The sequence below is a fragment of the Staurois parvus genome, unplaced genomic scaffold (assembly GCF_062004578.1).
Source record: "Staurois parvus isolate SC_StPar_1 unplaced genomic scaffold, SC_StPar_1.0 ptg000225l, whole genome shotgun sequence".
NCBI classification, from domain to species: domain Eukaryota; kingdom Metazoa; phylum Chordata; class Amphibia; order Anura; family Ranidae; genus Staurois; species Staurois parvus.
In genome coordinates, this window is record NW_028318021.1 from 1,825,666 (window position 1) to 1,852,373 (window position 26,708).

Consider the following 26,708-nt stretch of genomic DNA (forward strand, 5'->3'; position numbering starts at 1 on the left):
GTAAAATAATATATTCATTTCCACATTCAATTTCAGTTATTTCTAGCCTACTTCTATTAATCTGAACAATCTTGAAGTTTGTAAACATACTTTGTGAAGATCTCCACACATTTACTTTCCTGAATTCTGTGACACGTAGTCACTATTCCCTGTGAGTAGCACTGCTGTGCCACACATTTCATAGAGCCTGCCTTTTGAACTACAGAGGTGCTGAGAGGAAAATTTTCAGGAGGTAGAGTCAGTACAGGAATCACTGCTTGTGGGCAGCAAGGTACCATGGGACATGTAGTCCCTATAAATTGATAGTAAACAGCAGAGGAGAAGCTGCAAAGCATGCAGGGAATCCAGAAAATTGTGGAAAGAGATGACCAGCAGACAGGCAGAACTCACAATATGAAAGGAGATTTTTCAAATAAACTTATACTGGATTGTTAAACATAACTATTGTTTGTATTGTTTTCACAATGCTGATGTTAGAAGTGAAAGTGTATGCTGTGACCATAGGACTCCTTTAAACATTTAATTGATATGTAAATACCTGGTGATCCTGCTGGTGACCTCTAGTTTGCTGGCGGTGGCAACAATCTGTGGGTCCATTGAGCCTCTGCAGTGTTGCCACAGCTTTTGCACATGCTTTGTGTGTCTACAGCACGGGTGTCAAACTGGCGGCCCTACAGCTGTTGCCAAACTACAAGTCCCATGAGGCATTTCAAGATTGACAGTTACCAGCATGACTCCCAAAGACAGAGGCATGATGGGACTTGTAGTTTTGCAACAGCTGGAGGGCCGCCAGTTTGACATCCTTGGTCTACAGTATATGTTGCTCTTTGAACGGCCCAGGTGGTGCTCAGGGCCTCTGCCTTGCATTGCCACTGCTTGCACCCATGTACTAGCTGTCCACAGCCATTCTGTTCTCTGAATGGCCCATGTGGTGGACACGACCTCTGCCCTGCTGTAGAATGTAACAAAGAAAGAATACTATCAATCAAACACTCTCAACTCCTGGTCAGGCATTGCTGCTGGAGACACACACAGCAGAGAGGCTAATGGGACAGGTAATAATGTTTGACTCACAGTGGTTTCTCTGGTCCCATAGCTCTGCCCTTATCACCAGCATTGACAGTGGTTCCTCCGGTCCCATAGCTCTGCCCTTATCACGGGCATTGACAGTGGTTCCTCCGGTCCCATAGCTCTGCCCTTATCACTGGCATTGACAGTGGTTCCTCCGGTCCCATAGCTCTGCCCTTATCACTGGCATTGACAGTGGTTCCTCCAGTCCCATAGCTCTGCCCTTATCACTGGCATTGACAGTGGTTCCTTCGGTCCCATAGCTCTGCCCTTATTATTGTGATTGACAGTGGTTCCTCCGGTCCCATAGCTCTGCCCTTATCACTGTGATTGACAGTGGTTCCTCCGGTCCCATAGCTCTGCCCTTATCACTGGCAATGACAGTGGTTCCTGCGGTCCCATAGCTCTGCCCTTATCACTGTGATTGACAGTGGTTCCTCCGGTCCCATAGCTCTGCCCTTATCACTGGCATTGACAGTGGTTCCTCCGGTCCCATAGCTCTGCCCTTATTATTGTGATTGACAGTGGTTCCTCCGGTCCCATAGCTCTGCCCTTATCACTGGCATTGACAGTGGTTCCTCCGGTCCCATAGCTCTGCCCTTATTATTGTGATTGACAGTGGTTCCTCCGGTCCCATAGCTCTGCCCTTATCACTGTGATTGACAGTGGTTTCTCCTGTCCCATAGCTCTGCCTTTATCACTGTGACTGACAGTGGCTCCTCCTGTTCCATAGCTTTGCCCTTATCACTGGCATTGACAGTGGCTCCTCCTGTCCCATAGCTCTGCCCTTATCACTGTGATTGACAGTGGTTCCTCCTGTTCTATAGCTCTGTCATAATCACTGAGATTGACAATGGATCCTCCTGTACCATATCCCTGCCCATATCACTGTGGTTGGCAGTGGCTCCTCCTGTCCCACAGCTCTGCCCTTATCGCTGTGATTGACAGTGGTTCCTCCTGTCCCATAGCTCTGCCCTTATCACTGTGATTGACACTAGTTTCTCCTGTCCCATAGCTCTGCCCTTATCAAAGGTATTCACAGTGGCTCCTCCTGTCCCATAGCTCTGCCCTTATCACTGTGATTGACAGTGGTTCCTCCTGTCCCATAGCCCTGCCCTTATCACTGTGATTGACAGTGGCTCCTCCTGTCCCATAGCTCTGCCCTTATCACTGTGATTAACAATGGCTCCTCCTGTCCCATAGCTCTGCCCTTATCACTGTGATTGACAGTGGTTCCTCCTGTCCCATAGACCTGCCCTTATCACTGTGATTGACAGTGGTTCCTCCTGTCCCATAGACCTGCCCTTATCCCTGTGATTGACAGTGGCTCCTCCTGTCCCATAGCTCTGCCCTTATCACTGTGACTCACAGTGGATTCCGAGTCTCTCCTGCAAGCTACAGGGAAAAGAGGGGGCTGAGTGGTCACATGACTATGAATAAAAGCTCTCGTAAAAGGGTATTGCAGAGGATTTTAAAGTGGAACTTCACTCTCTCAATCAACATCAACTACTTTAAATTCCTATGCTGTTAGCATTAGTAAATATATAGGAAAGTATATTATATGTACTTGGTTTAAACTGTGTATTACATTTCTTTAGTTACTCCTAGTTTCCATAGCTAGGCAAATGATGTCCTACATACAAGGAGTCTTCAGGAGGGGAGGAGGGGTTTACCCTCCTGCCTGTATGCCTAAACTAAGGGCAGATGGATTATAGGAAGTAAATGGTACATGAATCATCAGGCCTTTTTCAAGATGTTCACAGCCAGAAATGCTAGGGGGTGTTGTTCTAAGTGATTTTGCAGCAAAATAAAGCAGGTAGACGTGGAAGGATGGGGGATTTGTTTGAATATTAAAAATTAATCACAACACAAGTATCACGCACAAATTTTTTCTGCGCAGGAATCTGCAACGTGTATAAAACCTATTCCAGTGCCTATGAAAACTGATGTCTCTGCAAGTGAAATCTGTGCATCAGTCTCCCATCAGTTTTTCTGCTTGTAAAGTGTGCACGAGGCCTTAATGATTGGAAATGGGACAGAGTCCTTACTGCTGGTGTTTTCCTGGCTTTACATTTACAAACAGCTTAAGGCCTCATTGGCACCCCTCTGTGTCTGCTAAACAGCAAGCACATTTTTCCTGCGGGTCCGTGAATTTGTGCGATTTACATGCATTCCTGGACCCGTTAAGGTTGATATGTCATTTGCTTTACAAGTTTACATTACCTTCTCTCCCAAAGTGTTCAGACTGCAACATGGTCACTTTGTAGTCAGCTACAAGGTAAGAGGGTGCACCGGGGCTGATCTGTGTCAGACATTGGGAGGCTCCAGGGTGTTCCACAGAACCAAAATGAAAAGCAGGAGGTATGAACAATTTATCAAGCTACATTTATAGCATTTGTACTGTTATTCTTTATGACAGGTCCTCTTTCAATTTATTAACTGACCCGCATGCATCTGTACATTGAAAACTGTCACAATATGATCTCTTCTGCTACTGCCTTAGAAATGCACGAAAAAAAAAAATAAATGTTGACACGACTCGTAAACTAGAGGAGCCAGCTGTACTGTGTCCGTTTTCTTGGCTGGAATTTCAATAACTTTTCGAAAGAAAAAAAGTTTAATGAACAAAGTAGAGATGTCAGGATTAGCTGTGGGTAGGAGTTGGAAGGTTAGCAATCTGTACTCATAACTTTCAGTTCATTGACTTTTGTGGGATGTTGTAAAAACAGGAAAAACATTTTTTGAAATCTTAGTTTATAATTTCTGTTGCCAAATTTAGAAAAAAGTAACTACGAAGCAAGAACGCAGCCTACCTAGAGCATCAACAGAACAGTATCTACAGCATATGGGCCGTCATCATTTAGAAAATGTAATCTCAGGTTATGTACCCTTATTGAATGACTGCAAGCTGCATCGGTGCCTGAGTTGGAGGGTCTTGACAGCTTAACACCATCTCCTAATTCCAAAAAGAGCAACCAAATAAGTGGAATTTTACCAACCTGAGGACAGAAATATTGCTGGGAGGTATTCCAATATGATGTTTCCATTACTTCTAGGGCCCCATCCCACCTTTGCAGTGCGCTACAATACATTAATGCATATTTATGCCATTGAAACGTGTTGTATATCCAGTAAATAAGCTTTAAAGGAGAAGTATAGCCAAAGCGTTTTTTTGGCTATACTTTTCTTATGGATCACAGGTGTGCAGTTAGTTCTGCACTCCTGTGACCTGCTAAAGCCCACTGTCAGCTAACATCACAGAGCCGGTCCAGGCTGGGAAAAGATCCTGACCATATGGTCAGGATCCACCCAGATACCTGGACCAGCAGCTGGCTCAGCCTCTTAGTGAGCCAATGAGAGCCTGAACTAGCCGCTCCCGCCCCCTGCACAGACCAGAGCTCCAGTGAGTGCTGGAGGGGCAGAGCAGAGAGCTGGTGTCTGACAGTCACCAGCTCTCTGCAGGCTGAAGACCGAGAGCTGAGCGATTAACAGTGTTTGATCACTCAGTTCTCGGTCTTAGGTTTCGGGTTAGCCAACTAGGTATTTTTCACTCCATAAGATGTACTTTTTTCCCCCCCAAAAAAGGGGGGAAAATGTCAGTGCGTCTTACGGAGCGAATATGGAGCGGCCGGTCCGGTATTTCAGCCGCCGCCACCACGTCAGAATATCGGGCCGGCCGCTCAGCTCTTCTCTGCAGCAGGACCTTACCTGTTCCTCGGTTCAGCGCTGTGCAGTTTTCCCGCGCCGGCATCTTTAGTGTGGGCACCTGCCTGTGACAGTCGGGTGCCCACTGCACATGCGCAAGAAGCGCTGCGCTTTGTGAATGGTCCGGTGTCTTCAGGGACACATGGCAGGTCCTAGAAGACGCCAGGCCATTCACAAAGCGCAGCGCTTCTCGCGCATGCGCAGTGGGGACCCGGCACAGCCGGTTGCCCACACTAAAGGGAGGAAAACTCCACGGAAGTGGGAGCGGGTACCTGTCAAATTCAGGTACCCACTTCCCCTCCCTCCCCAAAGGTCCGCAGTCTCTTGGTCATCCCCTGTACTGTCTGCAGTCTCTGGTCATCCCCTGTACTGTCCGCAGTCTCTGGTCATCCCCTGTACTGTCTGCAGTCTCTGGTCATCCCTTGTACTGTCTGCAGTCTCTGGTCATCTCCTGTACTATGTCCGCAGTCTCTGGTCATCCCCTGTACTATGTCCGCAGTCTCTGGTCATCCCCTGTACTATGTCTGCAGTCTCTGGTCATCCCCTGTACTATGTCTGCAGTCTCTGGTCATCCCCTGTACTATGTCCGCAGTCTCTGGTCATCCCCTGTACTATGTCTGCAGTCTCCGGTCATCTCCTGTACTGTGTCCGCAGTCTCTGGTCATCCCCTGTACTATGTCTGCAGTCTCCGGTCATCTCCTGTACTGTGTCCGCAGTCTCTGGTCATCTCCTGTACTATGTCTGCAGTCTCTGGTCATCCCCTGTACTGTCTGCAGTCTCTGGTCATCCCCTGTACTATGTCCGTAGTCTCTGATCATCCCTTGTACTGTCTGCAGTCTCTGGTCATCTCCTGTACTATGGACCAAAAAATACGGTATGGAGTGAAAAATACGGTAAGTATAATTGTTTTTTTTTTTTTTTTTAAATGACCATACTTCTCTTTAAAACATAAGAAAAGTTTGAGAATTTATTTCCATATTTGTTCTAGGTCAGAAACTCAGAAAGCATTGAAGCCAAAGCATCCATGTGACAGCCAGGGAATTAACCTTCTCAAAGAAAAGAAAAGTAATATTTTTATCATGACACTTTAAAGTAACTTTGTCACCAAAGGGTCACTTTTAAAAGAAGGTCATCCCTGTTAGAAGAAGTCCATCTATACCTACCTATCCAGCAGCTTGTGTCTTAAATTCTGGTACTTAACTCGGGGGAATAGGCATTTGACCCAACCAGAAAGCTGAACCAGTGAAGCAGTGACATTTCAAGACACGGGCTGTCGGTAAAGGTAAGTATAGATGGGCTTTTTTTAAAGGGTACTTTTTTTTAAATTGGGTTTTCAACACGAATGCACTGAAAATACAAAGGGGTAGGAGGCAGGCTTCCCACTTTAAAGACCTATACATCACATCTTCTGAGGTAGGTACATTACTTCAGTTTGTTCAGTTAAGCTTTGACAAACAAAATGTGGAAGCTGAATGCTTTCTAGGCAGAGCTTAGAAAGACGAAGGGATATAATACACAAAGTGCCAACATCCCTAATGAATACAAGGTGGGACTGTAATGGCACAATTTACTTGTATGATAAATTTCAACAATTCAAAAGAGATTTTTTATAAAAACAATATGAAATTTTATTTTTACAATCTTCAAAAATAAATATAAAGCTACAATACATATTGTGGCGGTGTCATCAGAGATGGTATTGCAAATCTAATCATGGATCATGCATGGTTTGCACTTGACGCGTTTCGTGATCAGCAAAAATCTCTTCTTCAGAAGTGCTCAAGAAGGCATGACATATGATTCCATGTGAGGTAAAAACCACCAAGAAATATTAAGAACAAATTGTTATGTGAACACAGCCACGGATTTCTCATATATCTCAGGCAAAAATTATGAAACAAAAATTAATAAAGAAATACTGAGACCAGTGGATGAAAAATGCCGCCCAAACACCTCCTGAAGGGGCCTTGCCCAAATGCACCATCAACAAGATTACCTACTGGTTGGTAATGGTAGGGCAGTGCTACTATGAGTACAAAGTGATGACTACAAGGAATTTGTGTGAGAAAGTGTTGATGACCTGATAAAAATCAGGATTGAGATGTGAAAGACAATATGCATATGCAGGACATGGGGCAATATACCAGGTCTATCCAAAGAAACATGCTTGATGGCTGTGAGCTTCACCAGATTTTGCACTCTCCAGTATTAGTAATTCAACCCCATTGCCTCTGCGGTCACACATTGACGGAGGGTATTAAAAAATCAGTGGGAATAAAGGGCAGCAAGAGTAGAAGCCAAACTGGGGCAAATCTAACAACACCAGCATTGGCACTGTAATACAAGAGTACAAGCCATAGTGGAAGTGAAGGTGGAGGGAAGTAGAGAATTCGATCCAGGTGCTCCAAGTTGCTATAAAGTTTGAGTACTTATTGTGCTGTCATCATGTCTTCCATCTTTATGATGTGGTTACATTTACTCACCCACTCCTGAATATGCAATCTTCAATGCCTGAGGATCAGTGCCCTGCCCGCAAAGAAAGGAAATCTAAAAAGAGTCTCTTTTGCTGCCGTAAGGGGTCCTGGGATTATGGAGAGCAAGGCCACCTCCGAAGCCTCTAGCCATTTGGTGCTTGACTGCACAGTCTGGAGATGGCCCTCCAGGGCCTGACCTTCTGTTATAAGTGACCCTGTGGTGACAGGGTCACTTTAAAGGAAACCTGTCGTGCATTGCTACTTATTGAGTCACTGACCTGGAACAAGCTTATACATTTTGGCACTCTGAAGAATAATGTTCTTATGAGCCACAGTAAGCAGCCTCGGTCATAGGAGGGAAACAGTGCCTACAGGGAAACCTAACAACCGTTGTGGCTTCCTCCAAAATGTCCACACACTACAGTACAATTACACCGAGGACTGCAGGACTCCTCAGGTACACAGAAGATGATCTAGTCTTTTCTAAGGTAGTCAGGTACCTTCTGGTGTCGGCATTACATTTATTTTATAAACTTCGCAAATGCTGACAGATTCACTTTCAGTTCTCAGATCTGAACCGATAAAAAACTGGTAGCCTATACATGGGTATATGCCAGAAATACCAGAGTGAGCTGTCAGGGACGAACGTAGGAGGCCATAATTAACTGAGAAGGTATTTAAGGCCTTGTGCTCAATCGGCCCAGAATATAATATCACAGGCATGTAAGGGGAATCCAGACCAAACCTAAGAGGGGAAATCACTGGAAATAACTTGTATAATAACTGCAACAATCGAAATATTATGGCACGAAATGTGAAAAATAAGGCAACTAATTAATCAGATTGCATCTTCCACTGATCGAGTACTCTAAAATCTGATTGGTTGATAAAGGTCATCCTGTCCTCACTTATCCTATAAAGCAAATGATATGGAAAATGTAATAATACCTGACAAACAATCAAATTGGTTGGTATGAATTACTTCACTCTGCTTATTGTGTTTGCCTGACCTTGGTGCTTTAAGTAAAGAGTACAGAAGTAGGAGGTTCTGAGAAAGTCAAAACTTAGACTGATGACACTCGGGCGATTATTTTGCCTCACTAATGTGCCCCTTTGTCACTAAGAAAGTCATAATGATTTTCTATGGGATCCCTAACAGTGAACTTTTTAGACTAGTTTCAGGCTCAGTGACCAGAATTCATCAGCATTTCTACTCAGCGGCAAAATCACTAGCGACAATCACTCTTAATGCTTTTCTATGAAAAGTTGCAGCAATTGCTAAGCTTACCTACAAATCTCTGAAGGAGAGCGATTTCTACAGAGCAACCCAATGCTGTAACAAATCGCCAGAAAATCTAGCGATGAAATCGCTAGCTACAAATGGATGGTAATCGCTGGCATTAGCGATTTGTAGCGGCAATTAGGCTCCAGGCACACTAGCCTAAAAACCTGCTCCTAGAGGACTTTAGTGTTTTGCCTGTAGAAGCAACTAATGTTATCAGGGGCGGACTGACCATTTGGAAACTCGGGCACTGCCTGAGGGCCCGGGGTCAGTAGGGGGCTCCATCAAATGCCCCTGGTACCTTTTTCATAGGCTTTTTTGAGTTTGGGCAAGGAAACAGGGGCCCCATGATCCCCTATTGAGGGCCCGGGATCAGTAGGGGGCCCCATGAGATGCCCCTGGTACCTTTTTCATAGGCTTTTTTGAGTTTGGGCAAGGACACAGGTGCCCCATGATCCCCTATTGCCTGGAGGCCCCATGAGTTGTCAGTCCGCCCCTAAATGTTATCCTATGTGTCCATTCACATTAGGTAGTCCAGAGGCGTTCTTTAAGCTCAGCGTTTAGAGGCAAAAAAAAAAAATACTCTTCTGTTTTGTGTTTTTGAGAATGTTTTTCTGGCAGAATAAGTCCTCATACACACGCTGGTAATGTTAGCTGTGTAAAGTCACATTAAAAATGTGAGTTTTTCATCTTTTTTTAGCGTTTTTGCATTAGCGTTTAGTGGCACTTTGCCGCGTTTATCAGTTTTCCTGCGTTTTTCCACGTTTGCGGTTTTTAGCTTTTTTACCGAAAAAAAATTTTTTTTGATCAAAAAAAGTCCAAAAACACCGGTTTGTGCCGTTTTACAGCATTTTACCAGATAAGAGCACTAGAGCGTTTTTACAGCTAAAAACTCCTTTAGAAACCCACTAGTTCTGGGGTTTTTTCCAGCCAAAAAATGTTGATTACAGTCTATGTGTGTATGGTCACATAGGATAACATGCTGAAGAGTTTACTGGCTGTAGGAAAAAACTTCAAAAGCCAAAAACAGCAGCTGTAAAAATGTCAAGTGTGCATGAGGACTAAAAACGCCAGTACAAGAAAACACTGAAAATTACAGGGTTTTTTAATGCCAAGAACACCGTTGTTTTTTTTAAGATAGTGTTCATGGAGCCTTAATTTCTGCAAAAAAAGATTTGCTGTTGTATCATTAGCCTTACACAGTACTCTCCACCCCCACTGCACCTTCCCCTGTCCTCCCTCATGTGACATGACTATGGCCTAATGATTGGCAGCGGAGGAATCCAACATTCTATTTTGGAGGTGGAGGGGTCATGTGTTCCCCCATACTTAGAAGTACTACGTAGTTATATTTTTTTAGGAATTTTTGGGATTTTTTTTTGTCCATGTCAACAGCACTGTACTGTTTATGCAGTATTTATTTATTTATTACATGTACTTATATGGCGCCATTAATTTACGCAGAGCTTTACATATATATATATATATATATATATATATATATATATATATATATATATTGTACATTCACATCAGTCCCTAACCCTCAAGGGGTGTAAAATCTAAGATCCCTAACTCACATTCATACATACACATACTAGGGCCAATTTAGACGGGATCCAATTCACCTACCAGCATGTCTTTGGAGTGTGGGAGGAAACCGGAGCACATGGAGGAAACCCACACAGTAATCTTTCAAACTGCAGAATGCTGGAAACAACTCAGCACAGGAAAAATGAGGTGGGAATTTTCTCAACTCTCATACCAGCTCCCTAATATCGGCTGTGTGCTTTGGTCTGCAGGAATATTGGGGAACAATGGGCTATAGGAAGAAAATTGCTTTCTTTTTTGCCCCTTCCCACTATAATGCTAGCTTTTCTCCAATGGTCATTCTTTCCCCAAGAGACCATTGAGCCAACCTAAGAAGTTTTAGGCGATCAGTCTATGGGCTTCTTTGCATGACTTTGGACAATTCACATGTATGCAGACTCTATGGAACTATAAGTCCCAGCATTGTCCTCACTGGGTCATCACAACTTTATGACAACACTACTGTGGAAAGACACCAAATAGCATACTCTACTGAAAATCTACTACCCAATAATCCATGACGTCAATATTGAAACAGTTGCAGCCACTTCAAATGAAATCTAACACGGATACCAGTTACATAACATTGGTGCAGGCGCATAGCAAGCATAGCAAGTTATTTCCCCCTCCTTCCATGTATAATAATACAATGTGTTACATTCTAGCTATTTGCTATATAGAAAAAGAAAATAAACTTCTAAGATAGAGTTTGTCATTTATTAGATTTAATACATCAATGCTGTAAATTGCTGTCCTTGTTTGGCTCACCACACATAGAACTACAAGTACCAGCTGACGCTCAGCCATCAAAAAAGCTACAATTTTAAATCCAAGAACTTTTTAAAACTTTTTACAACTACAACCAATCAATTGCTAGAATCAAGTATCACAAACCACCTCTGTCAGATATTTACTAACATGCATATGTTTATGTTACCCACAATGACAATAAATAATGAATTAGGGTAAGCAATCATTGACCAAAGAGCTTGCAATCTAGGCACAGAGTTATATTTGTTTATCCTACAATTGAATCAAAGTTTGAGGCCAATCAGAAATAATTAATTAATTGAAGCAATCACTGACCCAAAGAGCTTGCAATCTAGGCATAGTGTAATATATATGAATCCCCCAAAAGAATCAAAGTGCAAAGCCATTGAGAAATAATGAATTAGTTGAAGCAATCGCTGACCTAAAGAGCTCACAAACTTGGCTTAGAGTCATATTATTTTATCTTGCAACTAAACCATTGTGCAACGCCATACAGAAATGACTTAGCTGAAGCAATCACTGACCCAAAGAACTTGCAATCCAAGCATATGGCAATATTTGGGCACGCACAGTGGCTAAATGGTTAGCACTTCCACCTAGCAGTACTAAGGTTGTTGGTTCAAATCCCAACCACAGAACAACCTGCCTGGAATTTGCATGTTCTCCCTGTGCCTGCGTGGGTTTCCTCCGGGTACACTGGTTTCCTCCCACACTCCAAAAACATGCTGGTAGGTTAATTGATTCCTGCCCAGTTTGGCCCTAGTATGTGTATGTATGAATGTAATTTAGGGACCTTAGCTAGTACACCCCTTGAGGGTTAGGGACTGATGTGAATGTACAATATATAAGCACTGCGTAAACTGACAGCACTATATAAGTACCTGAAATAAAGAAATATTTTTTTTAACCCCACAGAGGGATTCAAAGTGCAAGGCCAATCAGAAATAATGAATTAGATGAAGCATTCACTGACCCGAAGGGCTTGCAATCTTGGGGTACAGTAATATTTATCCCAAATGTGAAGGAGTGCAATGCCAATATGATATAATGAATTAGTTGAAGCAAATACTGACCCAAAGAGCTTACAATCTATACATAGGGCAAGCCACAAGGGAATCACAGTTCAAGGCCAATCAGAAACAACGAATTAGATGAAGCAATCACTGACCCAGGGGGCTTGCAATTGAGGCAAAAAGTGATATTTCTTTATCCCAAACCCGAATCAGAGTGCAATGACACTATGGAACAATGAATTTGTTGACGCCATCACTGACCCAAAGAGCTTACAATCTTGGCATAGAGTGAGGTTTCTATATCCCACCATTCAAAGTGCAAGGCCAATCAGAAATCATGAACTAGCTGAAGCAATAACTAACCCAAAGAGCTTGCAATCTAGGCATAGAATAGGGTTTCTTTATCCCACTATTGAATCAAAGTGCAAGGCCAATCAGAAATCATGAACTAGCTGAAGCAATAACTAACCCATAGAGCTTGCAATCTACACATACAGCACCATTTGTCAGTTCTGAGCTGCTTCTAACCACCACAATCACCCAATGTCTTTCAGTACTTCTTGCCTGGCAGGTCATGCACGGCAATGTTATCAAACAAGAACAATACTGTCTGTAAGTAGTAAATCTGCAAAACACAAACACAACTACTTGGACCAGGAGCTGCAGACTCAGCCCCCACCATCTGCGGAGCTTCATCTGTCCCACCTTCCCTTTGTCACCTTAGATGTTCCTGGACAGGAAGACCCAGACTCAGGTCAATGGAAGCCACCCTGAGATCTCATCATTCCCAAGCCTCCAAGCCGGTGATCACTGTCAGAGAGAAGTGATGAGCAGAACATACAGTATATCATGAGTGACCCTGGAGATGATGTACTCACCAGATCCTGAACTCCAGACTGAGACCAGGAGGAGGAGGCTGGCAGGACCCCAGGGAGGAAACTCTGGGACTTTTCCAGGGAAAGGCAGGAGCTGCTGTATACAAAGTGACAATAAAATAATAGAAGGGAAGTTGTGCTTGTCCTAAGTTAGTGCTGAGATTTGTAACAGTGAGAGCGGAAATGGCCGAGGAGGGGGGGAGATGCAGCAAGCAGCAAATGGCAGGAGAAGTGCAGCCACATTGGGATTGAGTTTCAGTGGAGCGGGGTCAGTGGGTAAGAGCTCCTCCTCCTCTTCTGTGACTGTACACCTATGTACCTCCTATCACTTCCCCAGCAGCCCTCCTTCCCGGCTCTGCTCCCTGCCTAGACCAGGCTGCTCCTCCTCTTCTGCCTGCAACTGGAGCCTTCCCTGTCATGACAAGTCCGGCAGTCCCTCTGCTCTGCACTCCGCATTCCCCGCAGATTACAGGCATTCGGGATCAAAACCAGCCCTGAGCCAGGACATAAACAAGGACTTCAGGACGGTCCACAGTGTCTGCGAGCAGCCGGACCAGGAGTCCTTCATAAAGAAACACACTCATGTGGATGTATCTATTATCATCTATCGGTGATACATTTCAGCACTGATCCCAACATAATCCTAACACTAATGTAACCCACTCTGTAAAAGGGACCATCCAACTATCCATTCCTCTAACATTATCCCACCCTGGAACCCCAACATTATCCCACCCTGGAACCCTAACACTATCCCACCCTGGAACCCTAACACTATCCCACCCTGGAACCCTAACACTAATGCAGCCCGGAACCCCAACACTATCCCACCCTGGAACACTAACACTAATGCAGCCCGGAACCCTAACACTATCCCACCCTGGAACCCTAACACGAATGCAGCCCGGAACCCCAACACTATCCCACCCTGGAACACTAACACTAATGCAGCCCGGAACCCTAACACTATCCCACCCTGGAACACTAACACTAATGCAGCCCGGAACCCTAACACTATCCCACCCTGGAACCCCAACACTATCCCACCCTGGAACCCTAACATCCCACCCTGGAACCCTAACACTAATGCACCCTGGAAACCTAACACTATCCCACCCTGGAACCCTAACACTATCCCACCCTGAAACCCTAACATTATCCCACCCTGGAACCCTAACACTATCCCACCCTGGAACCCTAACATTATCCCACCCTGAAACCCTAACACTATCCCACCCTGTAACCCTAACACTAATGCACCCCAGAACCCTAACACTGTCCCACCCTGGAACCCTAACATTATCCCACCCTGGAACCCTAACACTAATGCACCCTGGAACCCTAACACTATCCCACCCTGGAACCCTAACACTATCCCACCCTGAAACCCTAACATTATCCCACCCTGGAACCCTAACACTATCCCACCCTGGAACCCTAACATTATCCCACCCTGTAACCCTAACACTAATGCACCCCAGAACCCTAACACTGTCCCACCCTGGAACCCTTACACTATCCCACCCTGGAACCCTAACATTATGCCACCCTGGAACCCTAACACTAATGCACCCTGGAACCCTAGCCCTATCCCACCCTGGAAATAAAACACTAATGCACCCCAGAACCCTAACATTATCCCACCCTGGAACCCTAACATTATCCCACCCTGGAAATCTTACACTAATACACCACGGAACCCTAACACTATCCGATCCTGGAACCCTAACACTAATGCACTCCGGAACCCTAACATTATCCCACTCTGGAACCCTAACATTATGCCACCCTGGAACCCTAACACTATCCCAACCTGGAAACCTAACACTAATGCACCCCGGAGCCCTAACATTATCCCACCATTGGATCCTAACACTATCCCACCCTGGAACCCTAACACTATCCCACCCTGGAACCCTAAAACTAGTCCACCCTGGAACCCTAACACTATCCCATCCTGGAACCCTAACACTAATGTACTCCGGAACCCTAACATTATCCCACTCTGGAACCCTAACATTATGCCATCCTGGAACCCTAACACTATCCCAACCTGGAACCCTAACACTAATGCACCCCGGAGCCCTAACATTATCCCACCATTGGATCCTAACACTATCCCACCCTGGAACCCTAACACTATCCCACCCTGGAACCCTAAAACTAGTCCACCCTGGAACCCTAACACTATCCCATCCTGGAACCCTAACACTAATGCACTCCGGAACCCTAACATTATCCCACTCTGGAACCCTAACATTATGCTACCCTGGAACCCTAACACTATCCCAACCTGGAACCCTAACACTAATCCACCCTGGAACCCTAACACTATCCCAACCTGGAACCCTAACACTATGCCACCCTGGAACCCTAACACTATCCCACCCTGGAATCCTAACACTAATGCACCCAGAACCCTAACACTATTCCACCCTGGAACCCTAACACTATCCCACCGTGGAACCCTAACACTAATACACCCTGGAACCCTAACGCTATCCCAACCTGGAACCCTAACACTATTCCACCCTGGAACCCTAACACTCTTCCACCCTGGAACCCTAACACTAATGCACCCTTCGAACCCTAACACTATCCCACCCTGTAATCCTAACACACTTCCTAAAATCCTAACACTAACACATCCTGAAATCCTAACACTAATCCTCCCTGTAATCCTAACACTTTCCCTCCCTGTAATCCTAACACTAACCCTCCCTGTAACCCTAACATTAATCCTCCCTGTAAACCTAACACTAATCCTCCCTGTATCCCTAACACTAATCCTCCCTGTATCCCTAACACTAATCCTCCCTGTAACCCTAACACTAACCCTCCCTGTAACCCTAACACTAATCCTCCCTGTATCCCTAACACTAATCCTCCCTGTAACCCTAACACTAATCCTCCCTGTAACCCTAACACTAATCCTCCCTGTATCCATAACACTAACCCTCCCTGTAACCCTAACACTAATCCTCCCTGTAACCCTAACACTAACCCTCCCTGTAACCCTAACACTAATCCTCCCTGTAACCCTAACACTAACCCTCCCTGTAACCCTAACACTAATCCTCCCTGTATCCCTAACACTAATCCTCCCTGTATCCCTAACACTAACCCTCCCTGTAACCCTAACACTAACCCTCCCTGTAACCCTAACACTAATCCTCCCTGTATCCATAACACTAACCCTCCCTGTAACCCTAACACTAATCCTCCCTGTAACCCTAACACTAACCCTCCCTGTAACCCTAACACTAATCCTCCCTGTATCCCTAACACTAATCCTCCCTGTATCCCTAACACTAACCCTCCCTGTAACCCTAACACTAACCCTCCCTGTAACCCTAACATTAATCCTCCCTGTAAACCTAACACTAACCCTCCCTGTATCCCTAACACTAATCCTCCCTGTAACCCTAACACTAATCCTCCCTGTATCCCTAACACTAATCCTCCCTGTAACCCTAACACTAACCCTCCCTGTATCCCTAACACTAATCCTCCCTGTAACCCTAACACTAATCCTCCCTGTATCCCTAACACTAATCCTCCCTGTAACCCTAACACTAACCCTCCCTGTAACCCTAACACTAATCCTCCCTGTATCCCTAACACTAATCCTCCCTGTAACCCTAACACTAATCCTCCCTGTAACCCTAACACTAATCCTCCCTGTATCCATAACACTAACCCTCCCTGTAACCCTAACACTAATCCTCCCTGTAACCCTAACACTAACCCTCCCTGTAACCCTAACACTAATCCTCCCTGTATCCCTAACACTAATCCTCCCTGTATCCCTAACACTAACCCTCCCTGTAATCCTAACACTAATCCTCCCTGTAACCCTAACACTAATCCTCCCTGTATCCATAACACTAACCCTCCCTGTAACCCTAACACTAATCCTCCCTGTAACCCTAACACTAACCCTCCCTGTAACCCTAACACTAATCCTCCCTGTAACCCTAACACTAATCCTCCCTGTAACCCTAACACTAATCCGCCCTGTATCCCTAACACTAATCCTCCCTGTATCCCTAACACTAATCCACCCTGTATCCCTAACACTAATCCTCCCTGTAACCCTAACACTAATCCTCCCTGTAACCCTAACACTAATCCTCCCTGTAACCCTAGCACTAACCCTCCCTGTATCCCTAACACTAATCCTCCCTGTATCCCTAACACTAATCCGCCCTGTATCCCTAACACTAACCCTCCCTGTAACCCTAACACTAATCCTCCCTGTAACCCTAACACTAACCCTCCCTGTAACCCTAACACTAATCCTCCCTGTATCCCTAACACTAATCCACCCTGTATCCCTAACACTAATCCTCCCTGTAACCCTAACACTAATCCTCCCTGTAACCCTAACACTAATCCTCCCTGTAACCCTAGCACTAACCCTCCCTGTAACCCTAACACTAATCCTCCCTGTATCCCTAACACTAACCCTCCCTGTAACCCTAACACTAATCCTCCCTGTATCCCTAACACTAATCCACCCTGTATCCCTAACACTAATCCTCCCTGTAACCCTAACACTAACCCTCCCTGTAACCCTAACACTAATCCTCCCTGTAACCCTAGCACTAACCCTCCCTGTAACCCTAACACTAATCCTCCCTGTATCCCTAACACTAATCCTCCCTGTAACCCTAACACTAATCCTCCCTGTATCCCTAACACTAATCCACCCTGTATCCCTAACACTAATCCTCCCTGTAACCCTAACCCTGACACTACACTTCCTGGTGTGCATACATCATCTTTATCAATTCTGCTAAAAGAAAACTGGCGTGCCTTTCCAATAAACAGTCCAGGGTGTAGGAGTGCCCTTAGAGCTCTGTGGACATATAGGATGGGGGGGATTTACTAAAACCGGAGAGTGCAAAATCTGGTGCATCTCTGCATAGAAACCAATACATTTTCAGATTTTATTGTTAAAGCTTAAAGTGTTACTAAACCCACAACAGTAAAATCAGTCTGTATATGCAGTAAAACATGCTTGTTATACTCACTGTGGAACCTAAGGGGTTAATCCTCTGCATTGTGTAAAAACGTTGTTTGATCCTGTCTTCTCTGATTCTCCCCTTCTTCCAGTGTCCTCCTCTTTTCTCTTGATAAGACATATTGTGTGGAGTCACTCTGGACAGGCTCAGTTTGGTGTGTATTGCTAGAGAGGTTTTTCTTTTTCCCTGGGAAAGTGCATGTGCCAATCAGCACTGTCCAGACAGAGGTCAGGGGTCCTGCATCCTCCTAGAGCAGAATAAAAACTCCTCCTACAAGCTTTAACCAGTGCTCTGCTGAAGTCACAAGACTGTTCCAACTGCTCATGAGTATAGGTATTTAGCAGTTTATATTTGCTAAAATAATTGAATTTCCATGTTGTGTGTAGTGTGGGAGACCAGATATAGTGAATGCAGGGTCCTGGGTTTAGTAACACTTTAACTGAACAAGCTGAAGTTATTAGGGGAACAAAAAAGAAACGTTTAAGTTTTTTTCTTATTTGCTTGATTGTTACCCCAAACCAGAGGTGAGGGAACATCCATACAGAACATCGCCTCAAATCTCATATCTAAAAGTAATCTAATGCACTAATTCCAAAATACCTTCATGAATAGAGAAACGTCTATGCCAGGGAGGCCTCCACACCATTGGCGGCTATTGCACCGAGCGTGGTGTTCTATGCAATGTGGAAAGACGCAGATCCTATGGACACAGCTGACAGGTTTGTCTGCCAGTACTTCCAACATACAGCTGCTCACGCATGACATATCCTCTAAATTACTTTGAGATTCCATAATGAATCACAGAGCATTTCTAAACAGAACATAATACATTTAATCATGCTACGTTGATTAGACTGCATAATTCTAAATATTCCTTGCTATTATCTACATATGTAAAACCCAATCACTGAAATCACATAATAGCTTTAACATGTTCATGTCATGTAACAAGTCATTTTCACCATTTGTAAATCTGCAGCTTTCATTTTAACCTCCCTAGCGGTCTGATTATGTCCATATTTCTGTGCTCAAAGCGGTACATTTTTTTCGCATGGAAATATGTATTTTTTTTTTGTAGGCCTGTAATTTTTAGGAATAACTCACTGAAATCTGTCCGAACAAGAGTCTATTAAACATCCCGGGTATGTTAAAATTTGAAACACGAAATCATAAATTATAATATAATAAATAATCATAAAAAATAATAATATAATAATAATAAATGTAATTCAATAATATAATCAAACCGAAAACACTGAAATTTGAAATATAGCTCCAAGTTTGCACATCACTGAGCAAAGTCGCAAAATCGTTTTCAGTGTCTGATGACGAATTTCCCCACGAGTCATTATCACTCAATTCTGCAAGTGGTTCTAATTTACTATCGCTGTTCTCTAGCTGGTCTAAAACCGCTTCTGACCTAAAGGGACACTTTTTGGACACCATGGACGTTTCTCAGTTTCCAGGCAGAAAGAACAGTAAAAATGCAGGCAGGGCACAGGACAAAGCACTCGGGACAAAATGTATGTGAAATGCTTTGATACAGAAATGTTTTACTATGTGATTTTAGTGTATTTTGTGAATGTCAGTTTTTGACATTTTCAAATTTCCCGCCGTTCCATCCCCCGTATGTCCTGACGTCGCAGGGAACGGAACCCAGAATACAGATGCAGGCAGGGGACACTGCAGGAGGGACATCGTGGTAGTGCAGGACAAGGTAAGTGAAGAAGAGATCCCGGAGCAACGCTGCAGGATATTCCTGAGTGTAGTTCGGGATTACCGCTTGTGGTACTGAAACTTTACCCCGAGCAACACTCGGGAATACCTCCAGGGGGGTTAATAATACCTGGTAAATGTTCAGGCGCTTCCTGTTACAAGGTGACAACACTTAGACCCTGTTGTGTTGTCTCCTTGTCACACAGGCTTCTGATGAACACTACAAGTGTCAGCACACATTACGCAGGTATGTTCCACTGCTGTCCCTATCAGGAAATCCATCTGAGAAATGTCATGCAGCCATCAGTGGAGTGCATGTAGAGAGAAGGTGGCCACAAAGAGGCTGCCAAAGATCAGCAGTGCTGAGATGCAACAAAGGAAAAAACAAAAAGTTGAAAGTAGGCATTTTATTTTTAAAAAGAGAACTTTATTTTTACACAGTGTTTAGCAAAAATGTAATTTAGTTAGTTTGCATTCACGTTCAAAATAGCTCCTTTATATACTATTTATATTTAAAGCCAAACTCCGGGACAATGAAAAAATCCACCCTTGCAGTCGGGTCCCCCCCGCACTTTACCTTGAAGTGTTACTAATCCCACAACAGAAAAATCAGTCTGTATATGCAGTAAAGCATGCTTGTTATATTCACTGTGGAACCTAAGGGGTTAATCCTCTGTGTAAAAACGCTGTTTGATCCTGACTTCTCTGATCCTCTTATCTCCTGATAAGAAATATTGTGTGGAGTCACTCTGCACATGCTCAGTTTGGTGTATATTGCTAGAGAGGTTTTTTTTCTTTTTCTTGGGAGAGTGCATGTGATCAGCACAGGGCCAATCAGCACTGTCCAGAAAAAGCTCAGGGGTTCTGTATCCTCCTAGAGCAGAAAGAAAACTCCTCCTACAAGCTTTAACCAGTGCTCAGCTGGACACTGATAGAAGTCACAAGACTGCTCTAACTGCTGATGAGAAAAGTTATTTAGCAGTTTGTATTTACTAACATAATTGCATTTCCATGTTGTGTGTACTGTGGGAGACCAGATATAGTGAATGCAGGGTCCTGGGTTTAGTAACATTTTAAGGATTAAACGCTGATTTAGTCTAGGGGAAGAGGATTAGGCCTCATGCACACAGGAAGAAAAAGAAAGCACTGCTTTAAAGGCATTTTACATTTTCTATGCCTTCAAACACTGCTCGATTTCAGCCAATCTATCCATGTATATTATGGCTTTTATATTCGTATAAACAGCGACAATGGTCATTAAAGTGATTGTAAACCCTTGCAAATACCCAGTGAAGTAACTGGCCTCATGGGATACACAGAGATTAAACCAATCCTCCTACATAGGTTGTACCTGTTTATCTGCACCATTTTCCCCCTACATCTATTCAAAGTGTAGAATTTACACATTATCTCTCAGTTCTGAAAAGCAGGGGGTGGGGAGATGGAGTTACATCAGTGAGAAGAGCTCTGAGAGCTGATTGGAGAGAAGCGACACACCCCCTTCCACACAGCACACAGGAACAGAGCTGAGGCTGTCAATCAGCTGTAGCTCCCTCTTGTCACCCCTTTTCTCTTGGTGTCAGGAAAACTTGTCAGAAGTGACTCAGGCAGATAACAAAGGAATGAAGCAGCAGACAGAAATGACACTGTGGGGTTTATTTACCAAAGCTGGTTCACTCAGAATCTTGAGTACTTCTGCATAGAAATCAATCAGCTTCCAGGTTTTATTGCTTAAGCTTAATTAAACAAACTGAGGTCAGAAGCTGATTGGCTACCATTCACAGCTGCACCAGATTCTGAGTGTACCAGCTTTAGTAAATCTCCCCGTTGGTGCTCTGAATTGAGACAAGTACACACTATAGAGCAGTGGTTCTCAACCTGTGGGTCGCGACCCCTTTGGGGGTCAAACGACCCTTTCACAGGGGTCCCCTAAGACCATCAGAAAACACATATTTCCGATGTGTAAAGAGCAGCTACTGTGTAGAAAGCAGCTGCTGTGTTGAAAGCAGCTGCTGTGTTGAAAGCAGCTACTGTGTTGAAAGCAGCTACTGTGTTGAAAGCAGAAGTATTGGAGGTAAAACGACACTCATGAATTATAATTACTGGGTAAATAATTTTATGGTTGGGGGTCACCACAACATGAGGAACTGTATTAAAGGGTCGCGGCATTAGGAAGGTTGAGAACCACTGCTATAGAGGGATATGCTTTGTTCATATTTCATATCTGAGGTTTACAACCATTTTAAATAAAATTGCCTCAAGCCTGTGCTTGGAGAGGAGCCTACTGGCATACTTTTTGCACATACGCACACAAACACACAAAATGTTCTGTCCTCACTACACGTTTGCCTGTGTGTAACTCGACATGCAGCTAAACCCTCCTATTCTGCAACAAGCCAGACTGAATATATTCTTGAAGATTTATTAATAAAACAGGGAGGGGTGAAACTATTGGGAAAACAGATGAGAAATACTTACAATCAATATATGAAATATACAAACACAAATGGAATGATTTGGCTGTAGATGGCAGTAAGACCATGTTCTCCAGCGATGTTTTCTGTAAAGGATGTAAGTTCAGTTCGCAGGCGCTGCAGAGAATTATGGCTGGTTCCTTTCTCTCAGTTATTAAGATGGTGTCTGAGCTCCCATGATGCACCTGTTTCCTTTTCTTAGAATAAAGGCTAATTGGAGCTTTTATTATTTAAACTAGTGTTTCTCAACCTTTTTTCAGTCAAGGCACCCTTTAAAATTCTGTACAATCTTGAAGCACCCATTAAAATTCTGCACAATCTTGAGGCATCCATTACAAAATGTAAAAAACAAAACTAATATATTTACAGAGCGCAGCAACAGTTACTCCTGAAGCACACCCAATGTTAGAGGTGATTTATTCTTCCAATGCAAATACACTTTTGCGCACTGGTACTGACTAGTATTCCAGTGTGTCTCTTCTCCCTCAGTTTCTCTCACTCAGCTAGTGTGTCCCCAGTGCTTACAGAGAGGGGCAGGGAAGGAGCAAGCAATGATGCTGTGCAGGTGCCCAATGTCCTTCTTATCAGCTGATGACATCATTGGTTGTTATGTCACCAGCCACTAGAAGGTTGTAATGGTGCACAATGAAAACCTTTGGGTTTGCGTAACTAAAAGGCAGTCTTGATCCACCTTCTGGATTGTATACAATTTTTGGACAATTTTTAGGCTTTTTGTCAAGGCACTCTTAGAGAAACCTGAAGGCACCCAGGTTGAAAAAGGCTGATCTAAACTCTTTCTGGTTTCTGCAAACAGTACATCTATTGTGGTCTCCATCTTGTGGCCAAATTCAGTATTGCAGGAAGAACGCATAATAAATTTCTCTGCTGAAGGCAGAACTCATGGGCATGCGTATCAATTCATTCCAGTGGCTACAATAGATGATTGTTCTGGCCAGTAGAATGAGTTTAGGCATATATGCTTCTAAGGGCCATATGCCTGTGAATGCACATAAACATGCGTAATTACATGCTAAAACAAGCATGTTTTACATTTCATTATTAACCAGCTTATGGCAGAAAGATCCAGTGCAGATGGGAATATTTCTACACGCCTGTGAGCATGAAGCCTTAAAGTGATTGTAAACCCGTACATATACCCAGTGAAGTGATTGGCCTCAGGTGATACACAGAGATGAAACAAATCCTCCTACATAAGTTGTACCTGTTTGTCTAGTCTTCTCTTCTTTACATCTGTTCAAAGTGCAGAATTTATACAGCTTGTCTCAGCTTCCAGAAAGCAGGGGGCAAGAAGCTGAAAATACACTCTCCAGAGCTCAGTGAGGAGAGCTGATTGGAGGTAAGGGACACACCCCCCTTCACACATCACACAGAAAGTGAGCTGAGGCTGCCAATTGCAGGCTGTGTTCTGGAGCTCCCTCCCTTGTTATCTTTTTTCTCTTAGTGCCAGAAAAACCTTTCAGAAGTGGCTCGTGCAGATAGCAGAGGAATGAAGCAGGAGACAGAAATGACACGTAGTGCTCCTAAATGAGACACGTACACTCTACAGAGCAATATGCTTTGTTCATATTTCATGTCTGATGTTTACAACCACATTAAGAAGTAATACTTATGTTACTCCCTGCAGTGCTGCAATTGGTCCCCTTGTGGCTGCTGTGTAAGCTGTAGCCACCTCCAGTCGTCCTCCTCCTCAGCACACAATACACGGGTAAGGCTCTTGTATTGTATGTAATGTTGCTGAGGCTCCGCCCACAGACCGATGGTTTGGCCAGAGGAGGAGAAAGCTGGAGCTGTCTGAAGTGGGGTGTAAGGTAAGTGACAGAACCTTTTGTGAACACCCCTCCTCCCTAGACATAACAAGCAATTAACCCTTGTGGGGGGCACTTCAATGGTGGATTTATTCCTTTTCCTGGGGTTGGGCTTTAAGGTAATTAAAATATAACCCCCTTCATGTCATTTCAAAAGGAGGATGGAAACAGATACAAAGTCCTTCTATTTGTCAGTTTTTAGGGACCAGTTCATGTTTGTAACAAGTTATCCAGCATCAGAAGCTGAGCCAAAGTTATGAATAGGTTATATATAGGCTAGGGATATGGAAATCCAGGGTTTTTTTGCAGTGGGAACGCGGGGTAACGCAGTTCCAGCACCTCCAGCACTGAATGCATGTAATGGCAAGGAGTGTGGGGTATGCTGGAGGGTCTATTTATGTTGGCTGCTGGGGAATCCATTGTCATTGGTGGGAATATGGAGGGTCTATTGTTGCTGGTAGGGGATCTATTGTTGCTGGGGGTCTTATATTGCTAGTAGGGATCTACTCTTGAGGGAGAGATTGCTGGCTGCTGGGGATCTATTCCCAGTGTTCCTGCTAGTCCCTCTGTTTTCCTTAGAAAAACTGACCACACAACCAAGCAGAGCACAGCGTGGTCAGTTCTCTAGCTGTACTGGGAACTCAGCCTGCTCTCCTCTAATGACAAGACTTCTGCTGACAACCCCCGCCCCAACAAAGCCATTCACTTGGAAGCTCAGTGTGCTACTGTTTTCCTCCCCCACGTCTCTAAGCAGCTGAGAACAGAGGGAATGTGATCGCTTATGAAAAAGGGGAAAAAGGTTTATATCCATACTTAAATGTTTGGCCCTCCATTTATATTTTAAACTGAGTGGGTGGTTTTACAAAGTAAAGGTTTACATATACTTTGAAGTGACACTGAACTCTGGTTTACAAAAAATTCTATTCAAGTATTCTTAACTCAAAACGTACTTTTTGTTCCTTTTAGCCTCCATCAAATCCCCAGATTATTTTTTTTCCTGCTGCCTTGATCTCACTTCCTGTTAGAGGGTGGCTATGTTGATTCTCCATGGTCCCAGTGTATGGTGCCTTGAAAAAGTATTCATACCCCTTAAACTTTTCCACATTTTGTCATGTTACAACCAAAAATGTAAGTGTATTTTATTGGGATTTTTTGTGATAGACCAACACAAAGTGGCACATAATTGTGAAGTGGAAGGGAAATGAAAAATGGTTTTCAAAATGTTTGAAAAATAAATATCTGAAAAGTGTAGTGTGCATTTATATTAGCCCCCCTATACTCTGATACCCCTAACTAAAATCTAGTGGAACCAATTGCCTTCAGATGTCATCTAATTAGTAGGTGTGTGTAATTTAATCTCAGTATAAATAAGGCTGTTCTGTGAAGCCCTCACAGGTTTGTTGGAGAACATTAGTGAATAAATAGCATCATAAATGCCGAGAAAACACACCAGACAGGTCACAGATAAAGTTGTGTAGAAGCTTAAAGCAGGGTTAGGTTTTTAAAAAAATCTCAAGCTTTGACCATCTCACAGAGCACTGTTCAATCCATCATCCGAAAATGGAAAGAGTATGGCAACTGCAACCCTACCAAGACATGGCCGTCCACCTAAACTTACAGGCCGGGCAAGGAGAGCATTAATCAGAGAAGCAGTAAAGAGGCCCATGGTAACTCTGCAGAGATCCACAGCTCAGGTGGGAGAATCTGTCCACAGGACAACTATTAGTAGTGCACTCTACAAATCTGGCCTTTATGGAAGAGTGGCAAGAAGAAAGCCATTGCTGAAAAAAGCCATAAGAAGTCCCATTTGCAGTTTGCGAGTAGCCAAGTGGAGGACACAGCAAACATGTGGAAGAAGGTGCTCTGGTCAGATGAGACCAAAATTTAACTTTTTGGCCTATGTGTGGCGGAAAACTAATACTGCACAACACCCTGAAACATGGTGGTGGCAACATCATGTTATGGGGATGCTTTTCTTCAGCAGGGACAGGGAAGCTGCTCAGAGTTGATGAGAAGATGGATGGAGTCAAATACAGGGCAATCTTAGAAGAAAACCTGTTAAAGTCTGCAAAAAAGTTGAGACTGGGGTGGAGGTTCACCTTCCAGCAGGGCAACAACCCTAAACATAAGCCAGAGCTACAATGGAATGGTTTAGATCAGTGGTTCTCAACCTTTCTAACGCCGCGACCCCTTAATACAGTTCCTCATGTTGTGGTGACCCCCAACCATAAAATTATTTTCGTTGCTACTTCAGAACTGTAATTTTGCAGTGGGAGGAATAGTGCCCCATCATTGGTATCAGAGGAAGGAATAGTGCCCCATCATTGGTATCAGTGGGAGGACTAGCGCCCCATCATTGGTATCAGTGGGAGGAATAGTGTCCCATCGTTGGTATCAGAGGAAGGAATAGTGCCCCATCATTGGTATCAGTGGGAGGACTAGCGCCCCATCATTGGTATCAGTGGGAGGAATAATGCCCCATCATTGGTGTCAGTGGGAGGAATAGTGCCCCATCACTGATGTCAGTGGGAGGAATAGTGTCCCATCGTTGGTATCAGTGGGAGGAATAGTGCCCCATCATTGGTGTCAGTGGGAGGAATAGTGCCCCATCATTGGTATCAGTGGGAGGACTAGCGCCCCATCATTGGTATCAGTGGGAGGAATAATGCCCCATCATTGGTGTCAGTGGGAGGAATAGTGCCCCATCACTGATGTCAGTGGGAGGAATAGTGTCCCATCGTTGGTATCAGTGGGAGGAATAGTGCCCCATCATTGGAGTCAGTGGGAGGAATAGTGCCCCATCATTGGTATCAGTGGGAGGAATAGTGCCTCATCATTGGTATCAGTGGGAGGAATAGTGCCCCATCATTGGTGTCAGTGGGAGGAA

General features: G+C 44.1%; 2 protein-coding genes across 2 annotated transcripts in view; one reads left to right on the top strand and one right to left on the bottom strand.

Annotated features, from left to right (window-relative positions):
• Window positions 1-13,048, bottom strand: part of TSPAN9 (tetraspanin 9) — a 550,552-nt gene extending 537,504 nt beyond the window's left edge. Inside the window, exon 1 of the mRNA XM_089679471.1 lies at window positions 12,782-13,048. The gene's annotated coding sequence lies outside the window, so the exon portion shown is untranslated. The remainder of the gene's footprint in view (window positions 1-12,781) is intronic.
• A 723-nt stretch (window positions 13,049-13,771) lies between these two features.
• Window positions 13,772-23,544, top strand: LOC149460561 (uncharacterized). The gene is made up of 4 exons (XM_089679462.1): window positions 13,772-14,330; window positions 15,884-16,125; window positions 16,654-17,325; window positions 23,458-23,544. The coding sequence occupies exons 1-4, from the start codon at window positions 13,772-13,774 to the stop codon at window positions 23,542-23,544; spliced, it is 1,560 nt and encodes a 519-aa protein (XP_089535588.1).
• The last annotated feature ends 3,164 nt before the right edge of the window (window positions 23,545-26,708 follow it).

Bases quoted from the DNA above. Each gene is read 5' to 3' on its own strand.
- LOC149460561 (XM_089679462.1), top strand. From the start codon at position 13,772: ATGCAGCCCGGAACCCTAACACTATCCCACCCTGGAACCCCAACACTA. The intron at 14,331-15,883 runs GAACCCTAACAC...CACTAATCCTCC, and splicing joins CCTAACATTATGCCACCCTG to CTGTATCCCTAACACTAACC. The intron at 17,326-23,457 runs GTAACCCTAACA...TTTTTCTCTTAG, and splicing joins CCCTAACACTAATCCTCCCT to TGCCAGAAAAACCTTTCAGA.